At 47.1% G+C, this 25,154-nt stretch overlaps 1 protein-coding gene across 2 annotated transcripts in view; it reads right to left on the bottom strand.

The window, feature by feature from the left end:
• Positions 1 to 1,626: 1,626 nt before the first annotated feature.
• The window catches only part of KREMEN1 (kringle containing transmembrane protein 1), a gene marked incomplete at its 5' end in the record, with an annotated part of 64,415 nt that continues 40,887 nt past the window's right edge, over positions 1,627 to 25,154 (bottom strand). The window contains 5 exons of one of the 2 annotated variants that reach the window (XM_082667488.1): positions 1,627 to 5,221; positions 6,842 to 6,926; positions 8,002 to 8,163; positions 9,014 to 9,346; positions 19,225 to 19,378. In XM_082667488.1, coding sequence (XP_082523614.1) covers positions 5,053 to 5,221; positions 6,842 to 6,926; positions 8,002 to 8,163; positions 9,014 to 9,346; positions 19,225 to 19,378 — 903 coding nt within the window. In that variant the 3' untranslated portion in view covers positions 1,627 to 5,052. The remainder of the gene's footprint in view (positions 5,222 to 6,841; positions 6,927 to 8,001; positions 8,164 to 9,013; positions 9,347 to 19,224; positions 19,379 to 25,154) is intronic. The other variant, XM_082667489.1, reaches the window with a different exon arrangement.

The raw sequence follows: 25,154 nt of genomic DNA, 5'->3' as shown, positions 1-25,154 counted from the left end.
GGTCCAGGCACTGCTCTGAGGAACGCGTCTGCATCTGAGGCGGTGGTAACGTGCCCCCTTTTCTCATTGCCATAACCAGCTGGAGCAGGGAGACCTCCCCCAGCAAACTGCCTCCTGAGAATTTGGACCCGGGGCTCCCAGAACCAGCAGTGGCTGTGTGACTGAACCAGGTAGGTCCGAAGCTTGGCTTCCGGGGCTGCCCCCTCTCCTTCTCCACGAGCCAGCTCCCCCCACCCCACTCCTGCCCAGGCTCCCCCTCATCTGCCTGAGTGTGTCCGTGACACTGTCCTCAGCAGCCTCCTGGGTGGCCCCAGACACACCCTGGAGATGTCATCTGTGTCCCCATTTCCATGGGCTGTGGAACCTAGGTCTGACCCTCCCTGGGTCTCAGGCTGCCTGTCCCGGCCTGACAGCTCTGCCTCCATGTCCCACGGGATCTCACTCAGCCCAAACAGAACTCAGCGTGTCTTCTCTCTCTTCCGGTGCCTTTTACGTCCTTTATCGAAAAGACTGGCCTCTCTCTCTCCCCAGCACCCAAGTCAGGATACTTGGGCATCACCCTAGACACTCCCTTGTTCTTCACCCCCCAGCTCCTTTCTAAAATAACAAGGAACAGCCACCACTTACTGAAAACATACCACAGGTAATAACTCATCACAACTCGATGACGTAAATAAGTACTGTAATTGCCCTCACCTGACAGGTGAGAAAACAGGCACCTGGGGAGGGGGCATGCGCCCGAGGTCACGTGGTGGTGGGGTTGGGGGATGAGCCAGGCCCCTGGCCTGCGGAGGTGGCCAACTCTCTCTCAGGCCCTCCCCTCCCTCCACGGCGCTGGTGTGGGGGCCTCGGTATCTCCCAACTGGCCTCCTCGCCCTTGGTCTTACCCCACTCCGACCTGTTTTCCAAATGCACGTAGGAAATCCTTCTCACTGGGAATCTGGCGTCGCTCCTCCACTGAAACCCTTCAAAGGCTCCCTGTTTTACACCCCCGGGCTCACAGCGAACCAATGGTGGGAGCTGAATCCTGCAGGCTGACTCAGCCGTACTCTTAGTTTACTGCCCCGCACTCCTATCTGAGCCTCAGCTTCCTCATCGTCAAAACAGGGACCACAGGACCCAATGCAAGGGCCACTGGGGTGCACAGCTCCTCACGGGAGAGGGCAGGTCACATCCGAGCTTCTTCCGTGTTATAAAAAGGAAGGGGTGGGGGGAAAGGGGAGAGGAAGAGCTGGCTGCTCTGAAAGGCAGGGAAACCCATGTGGATGATAATCATGCAGCATGCTAGCCTTCTTGACCTTCTGAGACGTAGATGCTGTGCATCTTACAGGAGGGGAAGCTGGGCCGACCGACCTGAAGCCACTTCAGACCCAGGTTTTCTGAGTGCAGAGCCCTGTGCCCTTGCCCGTGGCCACCCTATGTCCACCGTGCACCATGTGAGTTTGGAATCCCAACTCTTCAGACCTTACCGGCCGGAGATCGGCTGTGGGTCAGAGACGCGATGAGAGCTGAGCGACTGGAAGACGCTGACCCAGTGAGAGCCTGAGGTCCTCCCAGCGCGACACCTTCCTGGCCTCGGGCTTGGGAGCCTCCCGTAAACACGACAACCTAGGGCCCATCACGGTTTCTACAACAATGAGAATATTTATTTTCTCCAGACGGTAAAAATAACATTTTTCTCTCTTTTGTAAAAGTACCATTACATTCCATTTTCTTAAATAACAATCCTAAAAATATATATTAAATTGTATACAGTGCGTCACACTTCATCTTATATTTTAAAATACATGATGTTTCTATTTTATTCTCAAAGTTGTGTATTAAGAGCATATTTACAAATAAAGCCATGTCATCCAAAGTCAGGATCCCTGCGGGAAGGTGAGTCTGGATGTGGGCAGGTCCTGGCGCTGTGTGGACCCCTCGGCGGCAGCCCCTCAACTGTGTGCTCCTGAGGACACGTCCTTTCTGAAGCAGTAGATTGACCTCAGACTTTCCTCCACACCCCACTGCTGCCTCGTTAAATATGTTCAACTTGGCAAGATGGGAACCTGGGAGATGGGCCCCCTGGGGTCTGCAAACAGAGGGTGAGGCCCCATCCCCCTGGGCCAGCCAGCCTGAGAGGAGGCAGCTGGGCTGGAAGGTCTGAAAAACACCCTGGGCCAGGGTAGCTAAGCTGAGAGCCCTGGCCAGGAGGTAGAACAGTGAGGAGGGTAAACAGACACCAGAGGAAAACAATCAAAAGGTTAAACATTCCCAAGGTGGTAACAAAAGCAGACATCAAACAGCAAGGAGAAGATTGGAAACCCAAGAGGGCAGCAGTTGACCGGGCTACAGAGTGGGGGCCACCAGGCTCTGCAGGAGGCCTGGGGTGCTCATCAGACAAGGGGATGGGACCTCGGAGGCCGTCCCCCTGTAAGTGCTAGGGAAGATGAAGTGCCAGGAAGCATGGGGGCTTGGTGACAGGCTGCATGCCCTGCTAGTGTCAGGATGACCCGGCCGGACACTGAGCAGGTCAGGCCACTCCTGCCTGGGGCTGATGATGGGCCATGCGGGTGGGGCCGTGCCCACCCATGGGTTCGGCCTAAGGGCCAGGACAGCTGTGCTTGCGAGTGCTTTGATCGTTGCGCTGCGGGTTTCTGGCCGGCTGGAGTCTTGAGCCAGAGCCCACACTTCAGAAGTTACAGCAACCTGGTTACCTCGCTCATGCCCAGAAAGGGGGCGCCTCACCCTTTTCTCAGGGTCACCCCTTTCCAGTCCCCTCCAACCCCCACTTTCTTGCCTCTAAAGTGGTTTCTTAGCAGATCAAGTGCTTCCTCCTTCGGTGCTCCTGGGTGTACATCTCCCCTCTTCTGGCCTCACAGGTTCCCCTCTTCTGGGACAATTTATGCCTCCAGTGTTTACTTAGCCACGGGGGGCCCTCTGGGGGATCATGCTTACAGAGGTTGGCCTGGGACAATTTATGGCCCTCTCCCCCCATGCTGTCCTGAGGCCGGTTTGGGATTCCTGGGGCTGCTCCCGGGATGGTAAGTGGGTCCCAGGGTGCTGGGCTGTGCCTGGGGTGGCAAGAAAGACAACACTGGGGTCACAGCCCTTCTGGGATCTCTGAAAAAGGGCTGCTCCAGGTGCTCAGACACACCGTGACCTGAAGTCACGAAATGTGAAGAGGGCAGGCGGGCCCATAGGAGGCCCCAAGGCCAGTGATCAGAGGGAGCCCATGGCTGCGAGCGACTGCCCCTGGCCGGGTGGACCCCTCCCGGGTGGGACTCCACATTCCCTCTGTGCTGCGCGGACCTATTCACAGCACAGGGCCCTCTGTGACTGCACACACCTGACACTTGTGTTTGAGAGGAGATTCCATAAAGGCCAGGAATAGCTTGGAGGGGAGACTGTATACGTCAGTATATTCCAGTGGTCCTTGCACTCGGCAGGCCTGTCTCCAGACCCTGCTGACAGCTGCTCGGGGTAACCGCCCTTTCCAGATCAAAGCCTCACCCGGTGCCTGGGGCAGCGCCCCCGCTCTCCCGTGGACACGTGGCGTTTCCCCCTCCAAACGCCCCTGGCCCACGCTGCCAGCTCCCAGCATCTCTCCTGGTTGCTGGTGTCGCCTCCCAGCTGGCCCCACGCGGCCCTCTGTCTTTCTGGGAGCTGGGCGCAGACGCCTGCCGGTGTGGCAGACCCCTAGGGAAGGCCACAGCAGGCAGTAGCTCAGGGGTTCGGCGAGGGGGGGCAAAGTGCCCCAAACACTTGGCACAACGAGGCCCAAGGCTCGAGTGCCTGCGGGAGAGCCACACTCCGACAGAGGCCAGGCCCGGCCTTTGGGGTCCCAGGTGCTCCTCCCGGCTGCTGTAGACGAGGCTGCTCTTGGACGGACGGCAGGGCTTCTGGACGGGATGGCACGGACTCCCACCACCCACGGCCGCTGCAGGTACAGCTCTCAATCTTCGGAGGCCTTTCCTCAGTGGGGCTCCCGTTCCCACACCCTCCCTCCCCACTCCGCATGCCACTCTCTGCGGCTCCCCTCCCCTTCTGGGGGGCAGAGGGTGTGGGAGTAGGGACAAGAGGCCTCTCCTTCCCCACTGAGCCATTCCGAAGCCCACCCTGTCCCCATAAGAAGAGGCATGGAGGCCGCAGAGAGCACAGGCCATGGGAAATTTTTCATCCTCTTTTAAAATAAGGGACACTTAAAGGAGGGACTGCTGGCACCCTGTGTCACACGTTGCTTCCTGGATGCTCAACCATGTTTACACTCCCTGTTCTGAACTGAGAGTCAGCTTAGGAATCCCGAGACGGGGCCTGGCTCAGGCTTCACAGGACGAGCAGCTTGGGGGAGAGGTCACCAAATCCAGCCCAACAAGGAGCTACTGAGCACCTAGAAAAGCTTTCGGTAAAGTCTACTGCATGAATAAATGAATGGATGTTTCCTATGACCACCCCTCAAACTTGTCTGCTGGTCACCAAGCTGCAGAAGAAGCCATAGAAAGAAGCCCATGGGTGAAGGTGTCAGGTTTTTACATGACAGGCCCTTCCAGGCTGGAGGCGGCCCATTCTCTCCTGGAGCCCACGGAGCAAAGCCCCAGAGTCAGCACAGAGCGTGGGTTTCTGTCATGCTTTGGGGGGCCAACCCCCAGGACAGCCTCAGAACTCTCTCTGCCTAGCCTGTTCCAAACCATAAAGACCAGGAGAAAGCAATCTGTGTGGACAAAACTGAGAAGAAGCACTACCTACCCACTACCTGACAGTCGTCTAGAACGTACCTGAGCCCAGTGCTGGACACAACCATCTCTGTCATCTCAGCCCCACTGTCCCGACACCCTGTTCCTAGATCAGAGAGAGAGAGATGCAGGAGGCACGGACCGTAGGACCATGAGTCTCTCTCCTAAGTGCAGTGATGAAGCAGGTCGAATCCAGGCTATGCTGCCCCTGTGGCCGGTGCCCCAGAAGAGGCCAAGGGAGAGGCAGGAAGAGTCAGTCAAAGGAAACCACGGGAGAAGTGGTCCCCAGGGGCCTCGAGCTCAGAGGGATCTCACGTCCTGGGCACAGAGCGGGGAGGTTTTAGTCACTCACAAGAGGATTACGGTCATCTTGTTGACTCTGACCCTTGAGCTTCTTCTTAAAGATGGAAATCGAAGTAGAAGGCTTATAAAAAATGCTCCAGATTTCCCCCGACGTCCCTGGTTGACGACAGTCCCTAAGGTCCCCTAAGGCAGGAACACGATGGGATCTGTCGAACAAAAATAACTTAATTTTTCAAGTAGAATAGAACAAAGCGTCCGAAAGAACCTACCATCTCATGAGATACCTGCACCTATAAAATGGGACATTCAGTGACGTGAGGCCTCAGGAAACCTTATAGCTGCCTTTAGAGACCCGAGGGACTGCCATCTGGATGACCTGCGCCCTGTGGGATGGCAGTGCAGTGGGGCAGGTTCCAGCTCAGTGTAATGAAGAACCTTCTAGCTGGAAGGATTATTCAAATCTGGAAAGGGCTGGCCTGAGAGATTATGAGTTTTCAAAATACTTCTTTCTTTTTAAGCAGAAGAACTCTTTTCAAATGACACTTATTCGGAAGCCCACCTAGCTAAACAGGATGAAGGCAAGCCTGCTCTTCTTGGACTGGGACCTGCCTTTCTGCCCACGCCTGCCCTGCCCCCATGCCAGCCCCCGGCACTGCTTGACAGGGAAGCTGCAGAGGGGCTCGGTGTCAGATGAAAGTCAGACACGGGCTTTGGTGCCTCAGTGTGCGGTGAAGTGCTGGACCCTAGAGAGAGTGTCCTGCGCTCTCCCTGCTGTGGGGGACACGCAGACGGGACTGTGCCTGAGAGGCTTCCCCAGAATGTGTGAACTGGGACTTAAAAAAAAAAAAGAAAGAGAAACACAGATATAGATGCCCAGTAGACAATAACAAGGACATTGTTTCCACTGAAAAATGTAAAGTGCAGGGTGGAAAGGCCTATGGGTGGTGCCAAAGAGGCCAAGGGCAGCCTTTACAGGGCAATGGAGGAGACGGCATTTAATGTACAAAGAAGTCTGTGGCAGAGAGCAAGCCAGAAGGTCAGGGAAAAGGTAGCTTTTACAGGACACCAATGCTCAGGAAGGCCTTGAAATGGAGAGAGCCCTTATGTTAATTATATCTCAGTAAAACTGAGAAAAAAGTTTTACTGAGGAAAAGAAAAGAAATGGAGAGAGCCTGGACTGAGAACCACAGGAAAGACAGAGCAGAGGGCTAAGAAAATTAGCACCCCCCTCTGCAGGCACACAAACATCAGTGCATGAACCATCACCCCTTTCCTGGAAGGCAGAACAGTTAAACCTGAACAGCGGAAGTAAGGGGAGGAAATATTTTTTTCCAAATTGGTTGGAACTGAAGGATGAAGTTTTTAAAAGCTTCTTAAATAATTGTTTTAAAATAATTATTAAGCAATAGTTAATAAAATGTTGGAATTCTCTTCCTAAGAATGTCTCACAGTTTCTAGAAGGCATCAGGAAATATGCCTGGTATTGTCCTAGGAATCTTTGCTCTTATGTAAACATCTCTTCAGGGGGCCAGCACAAGCCAAAAGATGGAAATTGTCCTGTTTTATGCCCAGACTATTTCAATCCTCCTTGAAATCGTATCCTTTAGACCCAGGAGCACACACACAATCCCTCAAACCTAGTGAGATTTGTCCAGTTGTACATTTCACTCTACAGAGAATGAGGAATGTCTATGGCCTCACGCTGCCCAGCACTGAGCGCTTTGGAATCATGTTCCGATATTACAAGTGTTCTCAGACAACTGAAGCGTAGTAGAAAAGGAGCCCTGAGCCTTCCCCTCCTGGAGTCGGATGGCTCTCATACTCACTTGAAAGTGATGTGCAGAAGCATCTTTGCTATGACGGCTGTGACCGTGAGGATAAGGAGCGTTGCCAGGCCATACACTGTCCATCCTGCAAGTGCAAAAGACAGGGGTGATCGGACTGTGTTGTGTGAGCTCACTTTTCAGAAGGAGGTCTGAGTGAGGCCTGGTGGCTCAGAGAAGCAGGCCTGGCTGAGGAGCTCCCTGCAGGTGGGGGGTAGCCATGCAACGCAGCTCGAGCTGGGCTGGCCCGGAGTACCAGACCTTCTGAGCACCTCGACTTGCTCTAGACTCCCTCCTGGAGAGAGGCAGGCAGGGTGGTCCAAAGCACACTCAACTTGGAGTTGAAAGGAGTGGTGCACATTCTGTCTCTACCACTGGAATCACTGTGCGACCACAGACGAATTACATAAACTCTCTGGGCCTCATTTCCTCATCTGAGGAATGGGATGTGTGACTTGTGAAATCCTACAGATACACAAACAATAGGATACACAGGAAGGGGCTCTCCTCCCTGACTTCCTACTGTGAGTCTTGCAGGGGAAAACCTCTAGTCCAGGGAATTGCGAATGGTATCTGCAGCTCCAACTTCCTTGGCAGAAAAGAGAGAGTCACAGTCCGTACCCGACCAAGTTAGCCAGCTTGAACCATAAGATCACCACCCTCTCTCCACCCGTCTCCTGCAGGACCTGCCTTCACAGCTCTGGTGACTATCTGACTCTTCTTTTGCTTTTTGTCTTTCTCCTTCCATGTGTCAGCCACAGATGGGCAGGGATTTTGTGTGGTTCGCTGTACAATCCAGTGCCTAAGACAGAGCCTGACACCATTAAAGCACTTACACATCTTCCGAATGACTGAATAAACACAGCTCTGGCAACTGCTGATGCACTCAGAGAGCTACAACTTGGGGCCGCAGGAAACACTGGGTTAGCTGATTAATCACCACGTACTAAAGGCAGCCGTGTTGGATGTTGGAGGTAAGGACTACGGAATCAAGCTAAAGAGAAAATGTCCCTCCAAGGCCAGGACAAACAGAGTCATGGAGCCAGGACCCCCAGCCTACCTCGGAAAGAGAAACACCTGAGAGAGCTCTGTTTCTGTAACCGCCAAGTGCACTACCCCCAAGCTCTGTGGCTCCCACCCCTTTGATGGTGTCTGGGAACTGCTACCTGGCATGGTCTGGGGTGGGTGGCTGGGGCTGGTGGTGATGACGTAGAGGACTTTGGAGGACCGGGCAGCGCTGACACTGAGGTTGGCCTGCTCCGTGAACACCTCAGCCAGCGTCTGGTTGGCAGTGGGCCTCTCCTGTGGCGGGTCTTCCTTGACGGCTGGAAGATCAAAAGGAATTAGCTGGGGGAAAGCTGGTGGAGACAATGAAGAGGAGGAGGCACTGGTCATGAAGAGAAGGCAGTTTTCTATAGTTCAGTGCTGGGGGCAATTCTTGGCCCCGCTGGCCCCAAAGCAGAACCTGCCAGGCTCTGGCTCCGAAGGAGCCATTTGACGTGTCTCTGCGTGGATCCCGGAACGTGCTTTAGGGTTTTCCTGCCCTTGTGCCTCTGCAGCTATGGTCCCTCTGCCCCGAAGGCCCTCTTCCTTCCTATCTGTCTGCCCCAACTCTACCTGTTCTTTCAGCCCGTCCCACCCGTGAGGAGGCCTCCTCCTCCTTCCTGTAGCCGCACACTGCCCGAACTCTTCTTGAGGCCCTTGACATCCAGGACAGAGACTAGGTCATGGACACCTGCTGTGTTCTCATGTGCGGGCAAGGAGTTGTGCCTAGCACACGTGTGTTCACATTACAGGGGCAGGAGTGCAGCCCCATGTTAGGAGGGTCTGAAGATGGTAAACCAGGCTTTGGGGATTGGCTAGGATGTTCAGAGGCAGGAGGATGGAGCAAATGACCTCTCTGGAACCTTCCGATTCTGCCAATCTCAGCTCTTTCTTTTAGTTAGTCTTTTAACTCTCCCATGAAAACTGTCATGAGAACGACTAAGACAGCAGAACTCACAGGTGGCACCTCGTTTCTGTATCATGAAGTGGGTACAAGTTATAAAATAGGAGGCGGGAAAACCTGCAAGTTGAGTGGGCAGATCCTGACGTACAGTCCTTCTGGCAAGAAGCACCCGAGGTCCACACGTCACAATGAGGTTCAAGGGGAGCCCAAGGAGGCCGGGGTCTTACCGTGGTACAAGACAGCAAATCCCTGGGCCTGATTGACGCGATCAGAGAAGAAATACAAGATGACAAAGTCCAGAGAGATGTTAAAGGACAAAGGTGGGCGGTTCCTCCCGTTGAAACGGACCAGGACGCGGTGGGTGTAGCCGTCCAGCAGCTCCACCATGTCTGCGGAATCCCGGATGTCAAACAAGGCAAAGTTGAAGTAGATGTGGGAGGCTCCCGGGACCCGGATGGTCCAGTAGCAGACCCTCCCTGTGGCGTATGCGTCGGGAAAGTCGGGGGAATAGACCACGGAAGTCATGGCCGAGTAATTCCCACCACAGGCACCGACCAGAGCTGCAGGAGACAAAAGGATACCAGCCCTCAGGCTGGGGCTCGGCCACAGGGCTCACTTTTCAACCTGTTACAAACAAAACTTCCTAGCTGATGGGATCCAGTTTGGGATGTTGTTTTTTGTCTGCAAAACCAGACTGTCTCATGTTTCAGGATTGAATCACAGAATGAATCGCTTAAACCCTGAACAAATGACTGGAGGCTTTTTTTTTTTCCCCCAGGAGACCTTAAAGTTAGCACACAGCACAGCAGTGCGGCCCCGGCAGGGGCCAGGCTGGAGTCAGAGAGTCTGGGTTCGGAACCAGCTGGGCCATTGATCCCAGGGGCCATACTTCACATCCAGACCTCTAGCTTCTCACAGCTTTGAGAGTGGAGAGACCACCACCTACCTGCTCTCGTATCACATAAATGTGTGAGGACAGATGAGACAAAGCACATGAAAACACAGGACCTCTCTGCAGGGGGCACTGATGAGGTAAGGTCGTAAAAAGCCAAGCGCATCCCAAGTACCTTAGGGGTGCGAGGTTCATTTGAGGGGCCACACTTGTTTTTCAAGTGGGAAACTGTGGCACAAGAAATGACTTTCTGCAGAGGGGAAGCTCACTGATCACTCTGCAGCAGCACATTTGATGTCTCTGGACTCCCAGTTCTGAGTGGCAGGTTCTGAGTGGCAGATACACTTCACTGTATCTTATGTGCTGAAGTGCAAATAAGATCCTGGAAATGAAAGTCCTCAAGAGGGAGGGTAGGGCCGGGATTTAAAAAGCAGGCTTTGGGGGAGTTCTGCTTCCCTTTAGGATGTAGAAAGCTGCTTTCATCCTAACAATGAGAAAAAGCTCAGAACTTTTCTTCAATGCATTAGAAAGCTGAGGTCTCAAGACAACCAAGGCAATTTAATTCTAAAAAGTAAGAAGCTCCTCTGAGGAGAGTCAGGCCACACAAAGTGTTTCATCGTTGACGGAGCACAAGAGGAAGAGGGGGTCGCCATGAAAGTAAGAAAGAAGAAAGCAGCTAAAATTTTAACAAATTTCTAAAGGCTGAATGTGGGCTAGCCTCTCAGTCCAGGATGCCCGGGGACCCCAGACACAACAGGAGTCTGCACTCACTTGCAAGCAATTCTGTGCAGGCCTCCACCCAGGGCCCACGAGAATGACCAGGGTAGGGCAGGACACCAAAGGGTCCCCATTGGTGGTACCAGTGAGCAGAAGGTGACGGGTAGGAGGTGATGAGCCACTGCTGGGGGACAGGCCTGAAACCCTGCCCTCTTCCAGGACCCTCCTCTCAAAGGAAACAAAAGTCTTAAGCTGCAAGGGGAGGGGTAGCAAACCCTCCTGCTCCCAGGGCCAGCGTAGAAGCCCCTGGGGAGGGAGCAGGAGACTCTCTCGTTCCTGTCAAAGTAACCAGGCAAAAACTCATTGCTTCCGGGGGAAGAGCAGAGGCAAAAGCCATCAGCCCCTGGTTGCCTTGAGCCCCAGGATCCTGGACCAATGTCAAGCAGAGGTCTGCTACCCAATGGAGGGGCAGGAGACTCTTTTCTTCCCGGAAGCCTCCACAGATACAAGGCAGTGCTCGGCTGCCGGGAGAGGGGTATTTGGGGATGCTGGAAAGACCCCATCCCTGAGGCCCAGTGACACGACGTGTCTGAGATGGAGGATGGTGCAGGAGAACCAAGAACCCCCAACCACACCACGAGCACAGCGCCAAGTAACAAGCAGCAGAAGTCTACCATCAAGGGAGGGGAAAGGTCACGGGCAAGGAGGAACTGCTCAAAGTTGAGGGTGGAATGGGAACAATGAAAAAACCCCACTGGCATCCCAGGCTCCACACTGAGCACGAGGTAACAGCAGCCATCATGGGAGGAATCTGAAGGTTGACATGCACTGCAGGTGATGACAGGAACAGGGAAACCCAAACCCAGCTCGACCACTGATATAAAGGCTCAATCAATCCCCACACCGAGCAGGCCTGCCCATTTCCAGGTGTAAATACACTTCCTCAGCCTCTACTATCCTTCTACGTATAGTGTACGGTATTCAATACAATATTACAACACACAAAACATAAAAGCGGGCTTCCCTGGTGGCACAGTGGTTGAGAGTCCGCCTGCCGATGCAGGGGACATGGGTTCGTGCCCCGGTCCGGGAAGATCCCACATGCCGCAGAGCGGCTGGGCCCGTGAGCCATGGCTGCTGAGCCTGCACGTCCAGAGCCTGTGCTCCACAACGGGAGAGGCCACAACAGTGAGAGGCCCACGTACTGCTAAAAAAAAAACCAAAAAAAACATAAAAGCAAGCAAGCAAGAAAGAAAGGAAAATAAAAGAAAGGAAAATAAAAGACACTGTCGGGACTTCCCTGGTGGTGCGATAGTTAAGAGTCCACCTGCCAATGCAGGGGACACGGGTTCAATCCCTGGTCAGGGAAGATCCCACATGCCGTGAAGCCCCCATGTGCTACAGCTACTGAGCCTGCGCTCTAGAGCTTGCAAGCCACTACTGAGCCTGTGTGCCACAATCACTGAAGCCTGTGTGCCTAGAGCCTGTGCTCCGCAACAAGAGAAGCCAGCGCAATGAGAAGCCCACGCGCCGCAACGAAGACCCAAAGCAGCCAAAAATAAATTAATTAATTTATATTAAAAAAAAAGACACTGTCAAGAGATAAAACATCTGGTAATCATTTCACAATAATATATACATATTGAGTGATTATGTTGTACACCTAAAACTAATCTAGTGTTATATGTCAATTACATCTCAATTTTTAAAAAAGGAGATAAAACAATCCACAGAACCAGACTCAATAATGACCCAGACATTAGAACTACCAGACAGAAAATATCTAGGGGAAAAGATGGACAACATGCTTGAACAGATTGGAAATTTCAGCAGAGATATGGAAACTACAAAAAAGAGTCAGATGTAAATTCTAGAAATAAAACAAACAATATTAGAGATGAAGAATTCCTTTGATGGGCTTAGAAACAGATTACACACACTGAGAAAAGAATCAACATGCTTGAAAATAGGTCAGTAGAAATTATCCAAAATGAAACACAGAGAAAAAAATAAATGAAAAAAGCAGAACAGAGCTTCCAACAGCTGGGGCACAATATCAAACGGTCTAACAATATATAATTGGAGTCCCAGAAAGAGAAGAAAAAGAGAATAAGATAGGAGAAATAGTTGAAGAGATAATGGCTAAGAATGCTCCAAAGTTGATGAAAGGTTATTTAAGAATCTCAGCAATCTTCAGGCAAATAAAACAAAAATTTAAAAAACAAAGGGAATTCCCAGGAGGTCCAGTGGTTAGAACTTGGCACTTTCACTGTCAAGGGCCCAGGTTCGATCCCTGGTCCGGGAACAAAGATCCCACATGCCGTGTGGCATGGCCAAAAAAAAAAAGAAGGTGAAATAAGGCTTTCTCAAACAAAAGCTGAGAGAAGCCATTGACAGCAGACCTGCATTAGAGAAAATGCTAAAGGAACTTCTTTAGGCCGAAAGAATATGATACCAGATGGCAAATAAGAACATGAAAAGATGTTCAACATCATTAGAAATTATGGAAATGCAAAGTAAAACCATGAGTTACCACGACACACACGACAGAATGGTTAACATTAAAAAAGAGACAATACAAAAGTACAGGTGAGGATGAGGAGCAACTGGAAATCTTATATCTTGTCAGCCAGAGCGCAAAATGGTATAACCACTTCAAAAAACAGCTGGCAGTGTCTTATAAACGCTGAATATGCACTTAGCGTATGGCCCAGAAATGCTGTAATTCCTAAGTACTCACCCAAGAGAAATACAAACACACGCTCACACAAACACCTGTACATGTGTGTGTACAGCAGCTGTACAGCATCTTTATCATAGACTGATGTTTATCGATTGGTAAATGATGAATGAGTTCTGATACATTTGTACAAAGGCATGTTTCTTAGCAATAAAAAGGAACTACTGAAACAACACAAGCGAATCTCAAAAGTATTCTTCTAAGTGAAAGAAGCCAAACGCAAATGTTTAAGTACTGTGTAATTCCATTTATATGACTTTGTTCAGAACACAAAACCATACAGATGGAACACGGGATCCGTGGCTGCTGAGGGCTGGGGGTGGTGACCACAAAGGGGCACAAGAGAGCTTTCTGAGGTGACAAAAATGTCCTATATTTCGACTGTGTACATATTTGTCAAATCTTACTGAACTATGCAACTAAAAGGGTGACTTTACTATATGTAATTTCACCTCAATAAACCTAAATTAACAAAATAAAGATTCCTGGGTTCTAATCTTGACTTTACCATGTACTAACTATGAATTTGAGCAAGATACTTATCTTCTGTATACCTCAGTTTCCTCATCTATAAAATGAAATTAGTAATAGTTTCTCCCTCATGAGGTTATAAGAATCAAAATGAGTTGATGCATGTAAAGTGTTTAGTATGAGATCTGGCACAGAGTACAAGCTCAGTTACGTGTTAGTTATTTTATTATTATTATTATTATTTGAAAAGAAAAAAGTGTCCAGGTTAAACTGATGTTTCAACAGCAAAGGCAGACAAACTCAGAAATTTCGATTCCTAGATGCGTGCCATGCTGACAGTACATCCAATTCAGCAATTTTGAGAATAAGCACGTGACATCTATGATGGATTATTAAGTTCAGTGATAATTCAGGAAAAAAGGAAACTTACATTTCGGATAATAAGGAAACTTAAAACTTACGAATATATTCAAGATCTTATTTTTTGAAGGGGACATTGACCTGACACACAACCTAGGATGTGTCTTTCAGTCCGTGCATGTCACTGTTTAATTGGAAGCATTTTTTTCCCTTCAGTGGCATATAAAATAATGTTGCATCTCACAACTGATGGCATCTTGGAATCTATGAAATACAATTACTAATACAGTCCCAGCTGTCAGATCCTACATGTCCTTAGGCCCTCAATCTTTTTCACCATTAATCTCCTCCCTTCCCACCAAAATGTAAGTTCCATGAGGGCAGGATCTCTATCTGTGGGACTCTGGGCAAGTTACTAAACTTTTATGAGCCTCAGTTTTCTTGTGGGGCAAGTAAAGATAACAGTACCTGCTTCACAGTATTATGAGAATTAAGGGAGAGAATGCCTGGGAAATGGATAGCACAGTGCCCTGTAAATATAAGTGCTCCACTAATGTTACCAAGTAAGACCCAACCTATATGACTCACTTCTCCCTTCAGTGCCTAGAAGCTGAGGGAGGCCAAGAGGGCTGTTGGGCAGTCCCTGTGACCTGTTGCTGACGCTGGCCTATCTGATCTTCTGTTTGGTTCTGTTAATTCAGTACGTTTAACTCTGGGGGCAGCAGAGGCTCTGAAGCCTTCATCAGCGCCACTTTTACACACAGAACACAACCTACTTCAGCAACCTCCCTAAGCTCATGAGAGCCTGCTGGAAAATCAGTCACAGAGCCTGTGACAAATCACTGGATGTGGCAACAAATACTGAGCAGACAGCTTCCGCCCGCTGCCTGAGTAGTCTCTCTCCCGAGGTGGTTGTTCTGAGACACAGAGACTGAAACCTGGTCCCTTTCTCACATCTAACTCTCCTCCAATCTCTTAGGAGAGGCACCTTTGCCCTCCCAAATTACGGGATAGTCTGCAGTCACCATCTCTGAAATGCTCAGCCTCATCCAGTGGATCATAAGGATCTCCATGAGGCAGTACTTAAGCTCTTTAAACTATTTTACTCCTAACAGATGAAACTTTACAGATTATTTCTACAGTGCTGCATTTTGTACCTTTCTTTACAAAGCTGTGGGGTACGAATTATGAGTTGGCTGCTGTCAGGGGCCCCTGCCAGTCAACACACATCGGGGCCTCTGAAGACTGGAATAGGCAGCCTCTCAGTGCCATTCTTTTTAGTCCTCGAGGGCGTGGAAGCCAGAGGGGGCAGTTAGAGACCTGCGGAAGGGGCCAGTTTGATCATAATCTGAACAACCGGGCAAACTTTGTTCACATACTTTTTTTTTTTTTTTTTTTGGTACGCGGGCCTCTCACTGTTGTGGCCTCTCCCGTTGCTGAGCACAGGCTCCGGACGCGCAGGCTCAGCGGCCATGGCTCACGGGCCCAGCCACTCCGCGGCATGTGGGATCTTCCCGGACCGGGGCACGAACCCGTGTCCGCTGCATCGGCAGGCGGACTCTCAACCACTGCGCCACCAGGGAAGCCCTGTTCACATACTTTTAAAGCATTAAACTGGATCTGGTATTATGATCTATTTTGTTATTGTTAATACAAGGGATTTTTAGCTGCTGAAAATAGAAAAATAAAAAACTGTGGCAAACCTGAGTTTGAATCCTGGCTCTGGCACTTATTAGCTTGGACAAATTATTTAATCTTTTGATCCACAGCTTCCTTATCAACTGGGCTGTTGCAAGGATTAAATAACAAACTAAACAAGTGCCCCAGCATCAAGTCTAACATGAAGCAAGCACTCAATAGAGAGCAACTATTTTCATCGTAATTAATTTGTCTTAGGGCACTTTTGTGTGAGGCCCAGTGCTAACTCCTAGATATATTTCTAGTACCAAAGATGATACTTGGTACAAAGATGACTGACTTTAAATCAAATTATTTCCGTTTGACACTCCAGTAGAGGCACTGTGCAAATAAAACATAATTTATCTGCCACACTGAAGATACCCAATAAAAATGTGCTAAATGAATGAAAGAGTACCATATAAAAACTACACTTATTTTTATTGATATGAAATTCACCATTTTAACCACTTAAAAGAGTACAATTCAGTGGTATTTAGTTTTGTCACAATGTTGTGTATCCACTGCTACTATCTAATTCCAGGATATTTTCATTACCCCAAAAAGAAAACCCATACCTCCTAAGCAATCATTTCTCATGCCTCCCCTTTCCCCAGCTCTTGGCAACCATTAATCTGTTTTCTGTCTGTATGGATTTGCCTATTCTGGACATTTCTTATCAATGGAATCATTAAATATGCGCCCCGTATGTCTGGTTTCTTTCACCGAGCATCATGTTTTCAAGGTTCCTCATGTTGTGGCAGGGGTCAGTAATTCATTTCTTTTTGGGGCTAAATAATATTCCATTGTATGGACACACCACATTTTGTTCACCCATTTGTCAGTTGATGGACATCTGGGTTGTTGCTACTTTTTGGCTGTTATGAATAATGCTGCTAATGAACATTCATGTACAAGCTTTTGTGTGAACATATGTTTTCAGCTCTCTCGGGTATATACTTAGGAGTGGAATTACTGGGTCATAAGATGATTCTGTTTCACGTTTTGAGGAACTGCCAGACTGCTTCAAAGGAGCTGCACCATTAACATTTATACCAACAACGTACAGGGTTTCAATTTCTCCATATTCTCACCAACACTTATTTTTCATTAAAAAAAATTAACACTATATTCTGTTTAAAGTAGAAAAACAGGTAATGAACCCACACACCCTGCTTCTGTTTACTGTCTACGCCCACGGCTTGTTGGTGGTGTGAGTCCTGGCAAGTTATTTATCCTCTCCACAACCTAAGACTCTCTTCCGTAAAATGAGAGGGATAATAATGCCTTCCTCAGATGGCTGCCAGGAGGGCCCAACGTGACAATTCTTATAAAGCCTTACATACTAGGGACTCAGTATTTTTCTCCTTATTTTTTTTACTTAAGAGTATACCAGGGCTTCCCTGGTGGCGCAGTGGTTGAGAGTCCGCCTGCCGATGCAGGGGACACGGGTTCGTGCCCCGGTCCGGGAAGATCCCACATGCCGCGGAGCGGCTGGGCCCGTGAGCCGTGGCCGCTGAGCCTGCGCTTCTGGAGCCTGTGCTCCGCAACGGGAGAGGCCACAGCAGTAAGAGGCCCGCATACCACACACACACACACAAAAACAACAACAGGAAGAACAGAGATAGAAAAGGGATGTAGGGAAGGTAAAGAATAGGTGTTATGAGAAAAACAGAAGTACTGAACATTAAGAACAGTGTGCAGTGGACTTCCCCGGCAGTCCAGTGGTTAAGACTCCACCTTCCAATGCAGGGGGCGCGGGTTCAACCCCTGGTCGAGGAATTAAGATCCCACGTGTCTCGTGGTGTGGCCATAAATTTAAAAAAAAACAGCAACAACAACAGCAACAACAAAACAAAACAAAAAACCAAAACGATGTGCGGGATTTAGCTGAATCTTGAAGGTCACCCTTGGCAGAAAAAAAAAAAAAAAAGAGTATACCAGGCACTCTGTAAGGTCAGCCAACATACTCTCCTGGGTTGGGGTGTTGAGGCAGAGGATTTTATAACAATGAACTCTGGAGATGAAAGGCTAAATGGATGTGCAGCACATATTATTTGCCAACTATTCTCCCTTAAACATTAGCTAAGGTACAGCCTTTAACAGAGGTACTAACACTGAGCAAAACAGGATGTATAGAAAGCCACTGACAGTCTCCAATGGGCACACAACTAAAAAGACCAAAAATTAACCACGTGAGTTCTGCTCGCCAATCCTCCTGCTGTCCTCCCCCCACAAAAAAACACATTTTTGACAGTGTCTAAGCTGTAACCTGCGAAAGCATCAGTTATAAACTCGGGCTGGGTTTTACAGACACCATACGTAGTGGCTGAATCATGTCCTCCAAAAAGATATGTTTAAGTCCTAATGCCTGGTGTCTGTGTTGGTGACCTTATTTGAAAACAGGGTCTTTACACATGTTATCAAGTTAACTGAGGCTGTACTAGATTAGGGTAGGCCTAATCCAATGACTAGTGTCCTTGTAAGGAGGCACAGAGGGAAGTCAGTCACGTAAAGAAGACAGAGACCGGAGTGATGCAGCTACAAGTCAAGGAATGCCGAAGACTGCCAGCAATGACCGGATAGTAGGAAGAGGCAAAGGAAGATTCTTCCCTGGAGCCTTCATAGGGAACATGGCCCTGACAACGCCTTGATTTTGGACTTCTAGGCTCCCAAACTATGAGAGAAGAAATTTCTGTTGTTTGAAGCCACCCAGTTGGTGATAATTTGCTATGGCAGCAGCCCCAGGACACTGACGCACCACATGACATTCTGGCTTAAAACTGAGCCACTCAGCCTAGTCAAGATGTCAGCATCTAATCTAGCCTGGGGACTAACAACACTGTAGACTCTACAGTGTGTCTCAGTAAGCTCAAGCCTTTCCCTTCGTCTGCCTCATCTGTGACTATCTCCTTTCTGCCATCTTAAAATCTGGCGCTGCACTGGTACGAGGGCGCTTGCAAACTCTCATTACCACCGCGTAGATGTGGGTGGATTACGGGGGATCAAGTGGGCCAGCGGTTGAAGAGGTCAAGGCCCCAGGCCATACCCCGTTTAGATGCTCTGCCCTGGCCAGCATCTCACAGAGTGGCGGAGTGGTGGGTCAGGGAGGAGATGGGTGGGTCAGAGCACACTCAGTACCAGGCCTGGAAAGATAACTCGAAGCTTTGCATCTCTTCTCTGCTCTATCACAGTAAGATGTGTGTGATCTTATCACAGTAAGATCTCAGATGCCTCAGAAAACACTAAAATTACATTAAACAAGAGGATCTTAAAGCTGATACTGAACCATTACATCAGTGTCCCTATTATCTTTTCTAGGTTGTCTGAGCATCTCACAATAGGCCAGGGCACAACTGTAAGTAATTACTTGTTAAACGTCTGTGCTCCCTTCTAGAGTCTTCTGGTTCAGTGCTGTATCCCCAGGGTCTGGTCAGTGACTGCCTGGCCTGTAGTAGGTGCTTAATAAGTATTGCCAAGTGAATGAATGGAAAACGGGGAGGGAGGAAGCAGGGGCAGGCTGGTTCCCCTGGCCCAGGGTTCCTGTGCCTTGGACAGTGCCGGGCACAGGGCATACTCACTGTCAAAGACGATGATCCTGCCATCGCCCCCACAGGGCTGGGTGTGATCCCCGAAGCAGACGCTGTTGCACTCAGTACTGGCTGCCTCCCCGTACTTCCAGTAATCAGGACTGTTTCCACAGAAGCAAGCATAGCCTGACTCCATCCCGGCAAACTGCCACGACAGAGAAGCAGCACTTGGTAAGCGTCAGTCAGGGGTGTCGGTGGCCTGAAGGAGCCTGGCAGGTTTGGCCCCCAGCAAGCAAGCACTTCGTCTTCCCAGCCCATGTTCCCCAGGGACCTCTGCCTCATCCCACCCTCACCACACTTCATTACATGTGGACTGGTAACTACACACCACCAAGGTGCTTCCCCTTCAGTAAGCATCCCTTATTAATGTTTGCATTTCTACTGTATTTAAGTAAGTTAAAGGCAGGGGGGAATCTCATTAACTTGAAACATTAATAATAATAACAGCTAAACACTTTATTGAATGTTTACTATGTGCCAGGTGGTAAATGCTTTAAAGTTAGTACTCACAGAAAACTTACTCTAGGCCCCATTTAACATTTTTATTTTTTATATTACCATACAGTACGACTATTTATATGGTACACAGTCCTATGAATTTTAACCTATGTATAGATTTGTACACCCACCACTACAATCAGGATACAGAACAGGTGCATCACCCCAGGAACCTTCCTTGTGCTATCGCTTTATATAATAGTTCTCCCTCTAGAACCCCTGGCAACCACTAATTAGTTTTCTACACTATAGTTTTATCTTTTCGAGTATGTCATACGCTATAGACTGAATGCCGGTGTCCCCCCCAACCCCCGAAATTTATATGTTGAAAGCTAATTCCCAATGTGATGGTACTTAGTGGTGAGACCTCTGGGAAGTGAGGGCTTGCTCTCATGAATGGGGTTAGAGCCTTTATAAAAGAGACCCCCTTGCCCCTTCTGCCATGCGAGGACACAGTGAGAAGATGGCCATCTATGAACCAGGAAACGGGCCATCACCAGACACCAAATCTGCCAAAGCCTTGATTTTGGACTTCTCAGCCTTTAGAACCATGAGAAATGAATGCTTGGTTTAAGCCAACCATTTTGTAACAGCAGCCAGAATGGACTAAGACATTGTATACTGTACATGGAATCATACAGTATGTTATGTTTTGAGAGTGGCTTCTTTCACTCAGCATAATGTCTCTGAGGTTCATCCAAATTGACGCATGTATTTTATAATTTGCTGAGCAGTAGTCTGTTGTATGAATGTACCACAGTTTGTTAATCCATTGAGTTGTTTTTAGTTTTTCATAATTATAAAATAGAGCTGCTATAAACATTTGTGTAGATTTTTGTGTGAACATAAGTTTTCCTTTCTCTAGGGTAAATACCTAGAAATGAGATTTCTGGGTTGTAATTTCTCTACAACCTCACTAACACTTGCTTTTGTCGTTTAAAAAAAATTACAGCTGTCCTAGGTTATTTATTATATGAAGTGGTATCTGATTGGTTTTGATTTGCATTTCCCTAAAGACTAGTAATATTCAGCATCTTTTCATGTGCTTATTGGCCATTTGTACATCTTCTATGGAGAAATGTCTATTCAAATCCTTTGCTCATCAGGGCTTCCCTGGTGGCACAGGGGTCAAGAATCCGCCTGCCAATGCCGGGGACAAGGGTTTGAGCCTTGGTCTGGGAAGATCCCACATGCCTGGAACAACTAAGCCCGTGAGCCACAACTACTGAGCCTGCGCTCTACAGCCTGTGAGCCACAACTACTGAGCCCGCGTGCCACAACTACTGAAGCCTGCGTGCCTAGAGCCCATGCTCCACAACACGAGAAGCCACCACAATAAGAAGCCTGTGCACCGCAACGAAGAGTAGCCCCCGCTAGCCACAACTATGCCGTGGAGCAACTAAGCCCATGCACCACAACTACTGAGCCTGCACTCTACAGCCTGAGAGCCACAACTACTGAGCCCGCATGCCACAACTACTGAAGCCCGCGTGCCTAAAGCCCATGCTCCACAACAAGAGAAGCCACCGCAATGAGAAGGCTGTGCACCGGCAACAAAGAGTAGCCCCCGTTAGCCACAACTAGAGAAAGCCCATGTGCAGCAACAAAGACCCAATGCAGCCAAAAATAAATAAATAAATAAATAAATATAAAAAAAAAAATCTACAGATCGTTTGCTCATTTTTTAGTTGGGTTGCTTGTCTTTTTATTGTCACATTGTAAGAGTTCTTTATATATTCTGGGCATTAGATTTTTATTCAGATATGTTTTGCAAATATTTTCTCTATTCTGTGAGTTGCTTTTTCACTTTCTTAATAGTGTCCCTGATACACAGACGTTTTAAATTTTGATGAAGTCCAATTTACCTATTTTTTCTTTGTTTGTTTGTGCTTTTGGTATCATAACTAAAAAAACCACTGCTTAATCCAAAGTCATGTATATTTGTACCCATACTTCTTTCTAAACTTTTATAGTTTTAGCTATTACATGTAGGCCTGTGATCCATTTTTAATTAATTTTCATATGTAATATGAGGTAGGGGTCCAAATTCATTCTTTTTCCATGTGGATATCCAGTTGTCCCAGCACTATTTGTTGAAAAGACTATTCTTTCCCCATTGAATGATATGGCACCCTTGTCAAATATCAATTAGCCTTGGGACTTCCCTGGCGGCCCAGTGGTTAAGACTTTGCCTTCCAATGCAGGGGATGTGGGTTCGATCCCTGTTCGGGGAGCTAAGATCCCACATGCCTCAGGGCCAAAAAACCAAAACATAAAACAGAAGCAATATTGTAACAAACTTAATAAAGACTTTAAAAAAATGGTCCACATAAAAAAGAAACTTAAAAAAAAATCAATTGGCCTTAAATAAATGTATGGGTTTATCTCTGGACTCTAAATTCTATTCCATTGGCTTATATGTCCATCTTTATGTCAGTACTATAGCTATTTTTTCAGTAGTATAATTTGAAGTTATGATGTGATGTAAGGACAGGGGTTCATGTTTTTCATAAAGAGCTCCAGTTCTCCAGAACCATTTGTTGAAAGACTATCCTCTCTCCCACTGAATTACCTTGGCATCTCTGTTGAAAATCAACTGTCCATCTAAGTGCAGGTCTATTTCTGGACTCTCTATCCAGTTCCATTGATCTATAACAAAGGTTGGAAAACTCCTTCTATAAAAGGTCATACAGTAAATGTTTTCAGCTTTGTGGGTCACACGGTCTCTTCTCAATGACTAAACATGAAAGCAGGCCTGGACAATATATACAGGAATGGGTGTGGCTGTGTGTCAATAAAACTTTTTTTTTTTTTTTTACAGAAATATGTGGGTGGTAGGATTTGGCCCACATGCCAAATCTGACTCATGATCTATGTGACTATTTGTATGCCAATACTACTGTCTTGATTACTGTAGCTTTACAGAAAGTCTTGAGATCATGCAGGGCAAGTCCTCCTAGGATGATCTCTTTAAAAATTATTTTGATTATTCTAAGTTCTTTGCCTTTCCATATAAATTCTAGGATCAGCTTGTCAATTTAAAAAATCTGGTATGATTTTGATTAGGATTGTATTGAATCTATAGATCAATTTGGGGAAAACTGACATTATAACAATATTGAGCCTTCTGATCTATGAACAATGTCTATGTCTCCATTCATTTAGATCGTCTTTAATTTTCCCTTGCCATGTAGTATTCAGTGTATAGGTCTTCAATATCCTTTGTTAAACTTATTTCTGTTATTTATGCTACTGTAAATAGCATTTAAATTTTTGTTTTAATTTTTAAAATAAAACTTTAATTAAAAATTATTTTTAAAATTAATTTTTAAATTGAAAATTTAATTGTTCACTTTTAGTATATAGAAATGCAACTAATTTTTGTATATGACCTTATAAACTGCAACCCTGCTAAATCTACTTATTAGTTCTAATAGCTTTCTCATAGATTCCTTATGTCTACATACATGATCATCTTGTCCATAAATAAAGAAAATTTTACTTCTCCCTTTCCAACCTACATGCCTTTTATTTACTTTTCTTTCCTTATTTTATTGGAAAGGACCTCCAATACAATGCTGATCAGAAGAGGTGGCAGTGGGTCTCACTGTTTGTTCCTGATCGTACATGTAAAGCACTGAACCTTTCACCACTGAACATAAATTTAGCTTTAGCGTTTTTGGTAGATGCTCGTAATCAAATTGAGGAAGTTCCCTTCTCTTCCTAGTTTGCTTATGACTTTTCTCATTAATGGGTGTTGTGTTTTCTCAAATACTTATGCTGTATTTTCATTTTGAAATAATTCCAAACCTACAGAAAAGTTGCAAGAATAATACAAAGAACTGCCCTTTCCCTCTCACCTAGAGACCCACATTCAAGTTGGCAACTGCCTTTGTAGAAAAGGATCCAATCCAGCATCACAGACATACTTAGCTGTCGGGTCTCCTCAGTCTCCTTCAATCTGGAATAGCTGCAGGCCTTCCTTGACCTTTGTGACCTTAACATTTCTGACGAATAAAGGCTATTTTGTAGAATGTCCCTCGTTTCAGATTTACCTAGTGTTTCATGCTTATATTCATATAACACATTTTTGGCAGACAATCACCAAAGTGATGTTATGCTCTTGACAGGTCAGGTGAGACACAATGTCTAGTGGCCCCATCACTGGTGATACTAACTTTGATCACCTGCATATGGTAGTGTACGCCAGTTTTCTTCACTGTAGAATTACTTGTTTTCCCTTTATGGTAGTATTTTGTGGGGAGATCTCTGAAGCTATATAAATATCCTATTCCTCACGCAACTTTCACTCACTAGTAAAACTTTTACTCACCATCCATGAGGATGTGGAATATTTACATACCTTGATATTTGTTCTCTGAATCAATTATTACTATGATGGTGGCCAAATGGCGAATTTTCTAATTCCATCATTTCTTCTACATTTATTAGTTGGCATTCTCCTGTAAGGAAATGCTTTTCTTCTCCTCATTTATTTGTTCACTTTTTTTTTTAACATCTTTATTGGAGTATAATTGCTTTACCATGGTGTGTTAGTTTCTGCTCTATAACAAAGTGAATCAGCTATACATATATCCCCATATCTCCTCCCTCTTGCATCTCCTTCCCACCCTCCCTATCCCACCCCTCTAGGTGGTCACAAAGCACCAAGTTGATCTCCCTGTGCTATGTGGCTGCTTCCCACTAGCTATCTATTTTACATTTGGTAGTATTCAGTTATTTTTTTATATCAGCGTGAATTTGCAGATTCTTATTTTATTTAATGGAGTATATTCATTATTCTTATTATTTGTTTTGAAGTTCAAATTATGTTAGATTTAGCCAGTGGGAGTCCCTCCAAGTGGGTTCCTGTGTCCTTTTGACAAGTCCCTCACATTCCTTACTTTCTTGTACAAGATGTTTCAGGATCATCTTGTGCTTTCTCAGAAAAAAAAACCCAACAACCTTATCTTGCGATTTCTCTAGAATCAGCAAGTTTCTCCAAGGAGCCCTAGTTCTTTTTAATGGAGAACAGTATTTATAAACCAAGATATGAGTGCTAAATGTGACCTTTACTACCAGTGTGGCACTGTTCCCAGGCCTTTTCAGTGGACAGACCTAGGAAATATACATGTATATACATACATACATACACACACACACTTTTATAGTTAAATTTACTTCTCTATATATATGTATCAGAAACCATACACTACACTAATAACTTCAATCCCTGTCCAACACTATAGACTTCATTCCAGTTTTCCCTGGCTTTCTTCTCTAATAATGAGAAACCTAGCTCCCATTATCCTCAATATAGTTACTTATACGCTCAATCTTTTGCAAGCAACCAATCCCTTGATCACGTTGGGCTAACTGCCTTGCTCAGCTACCTGCCCCACAGAGGCCCTGAACCCTGCCAG

The sequence above is a fragment of the Grampus griseus genome (assembly GCF_964374135.1).
Source record: "Grampus griseus genome assembly, chromosome: 12".
Taxonomy (NCBI): Eukaryota; Metazoa; Chordata; class Mammalia; order Artiodactyla; family Delphinidae; genus Grampus; species Grampus griseus.
This window is presented reverse-complemented; position numbering and strand designations above follow the sequence as displayed.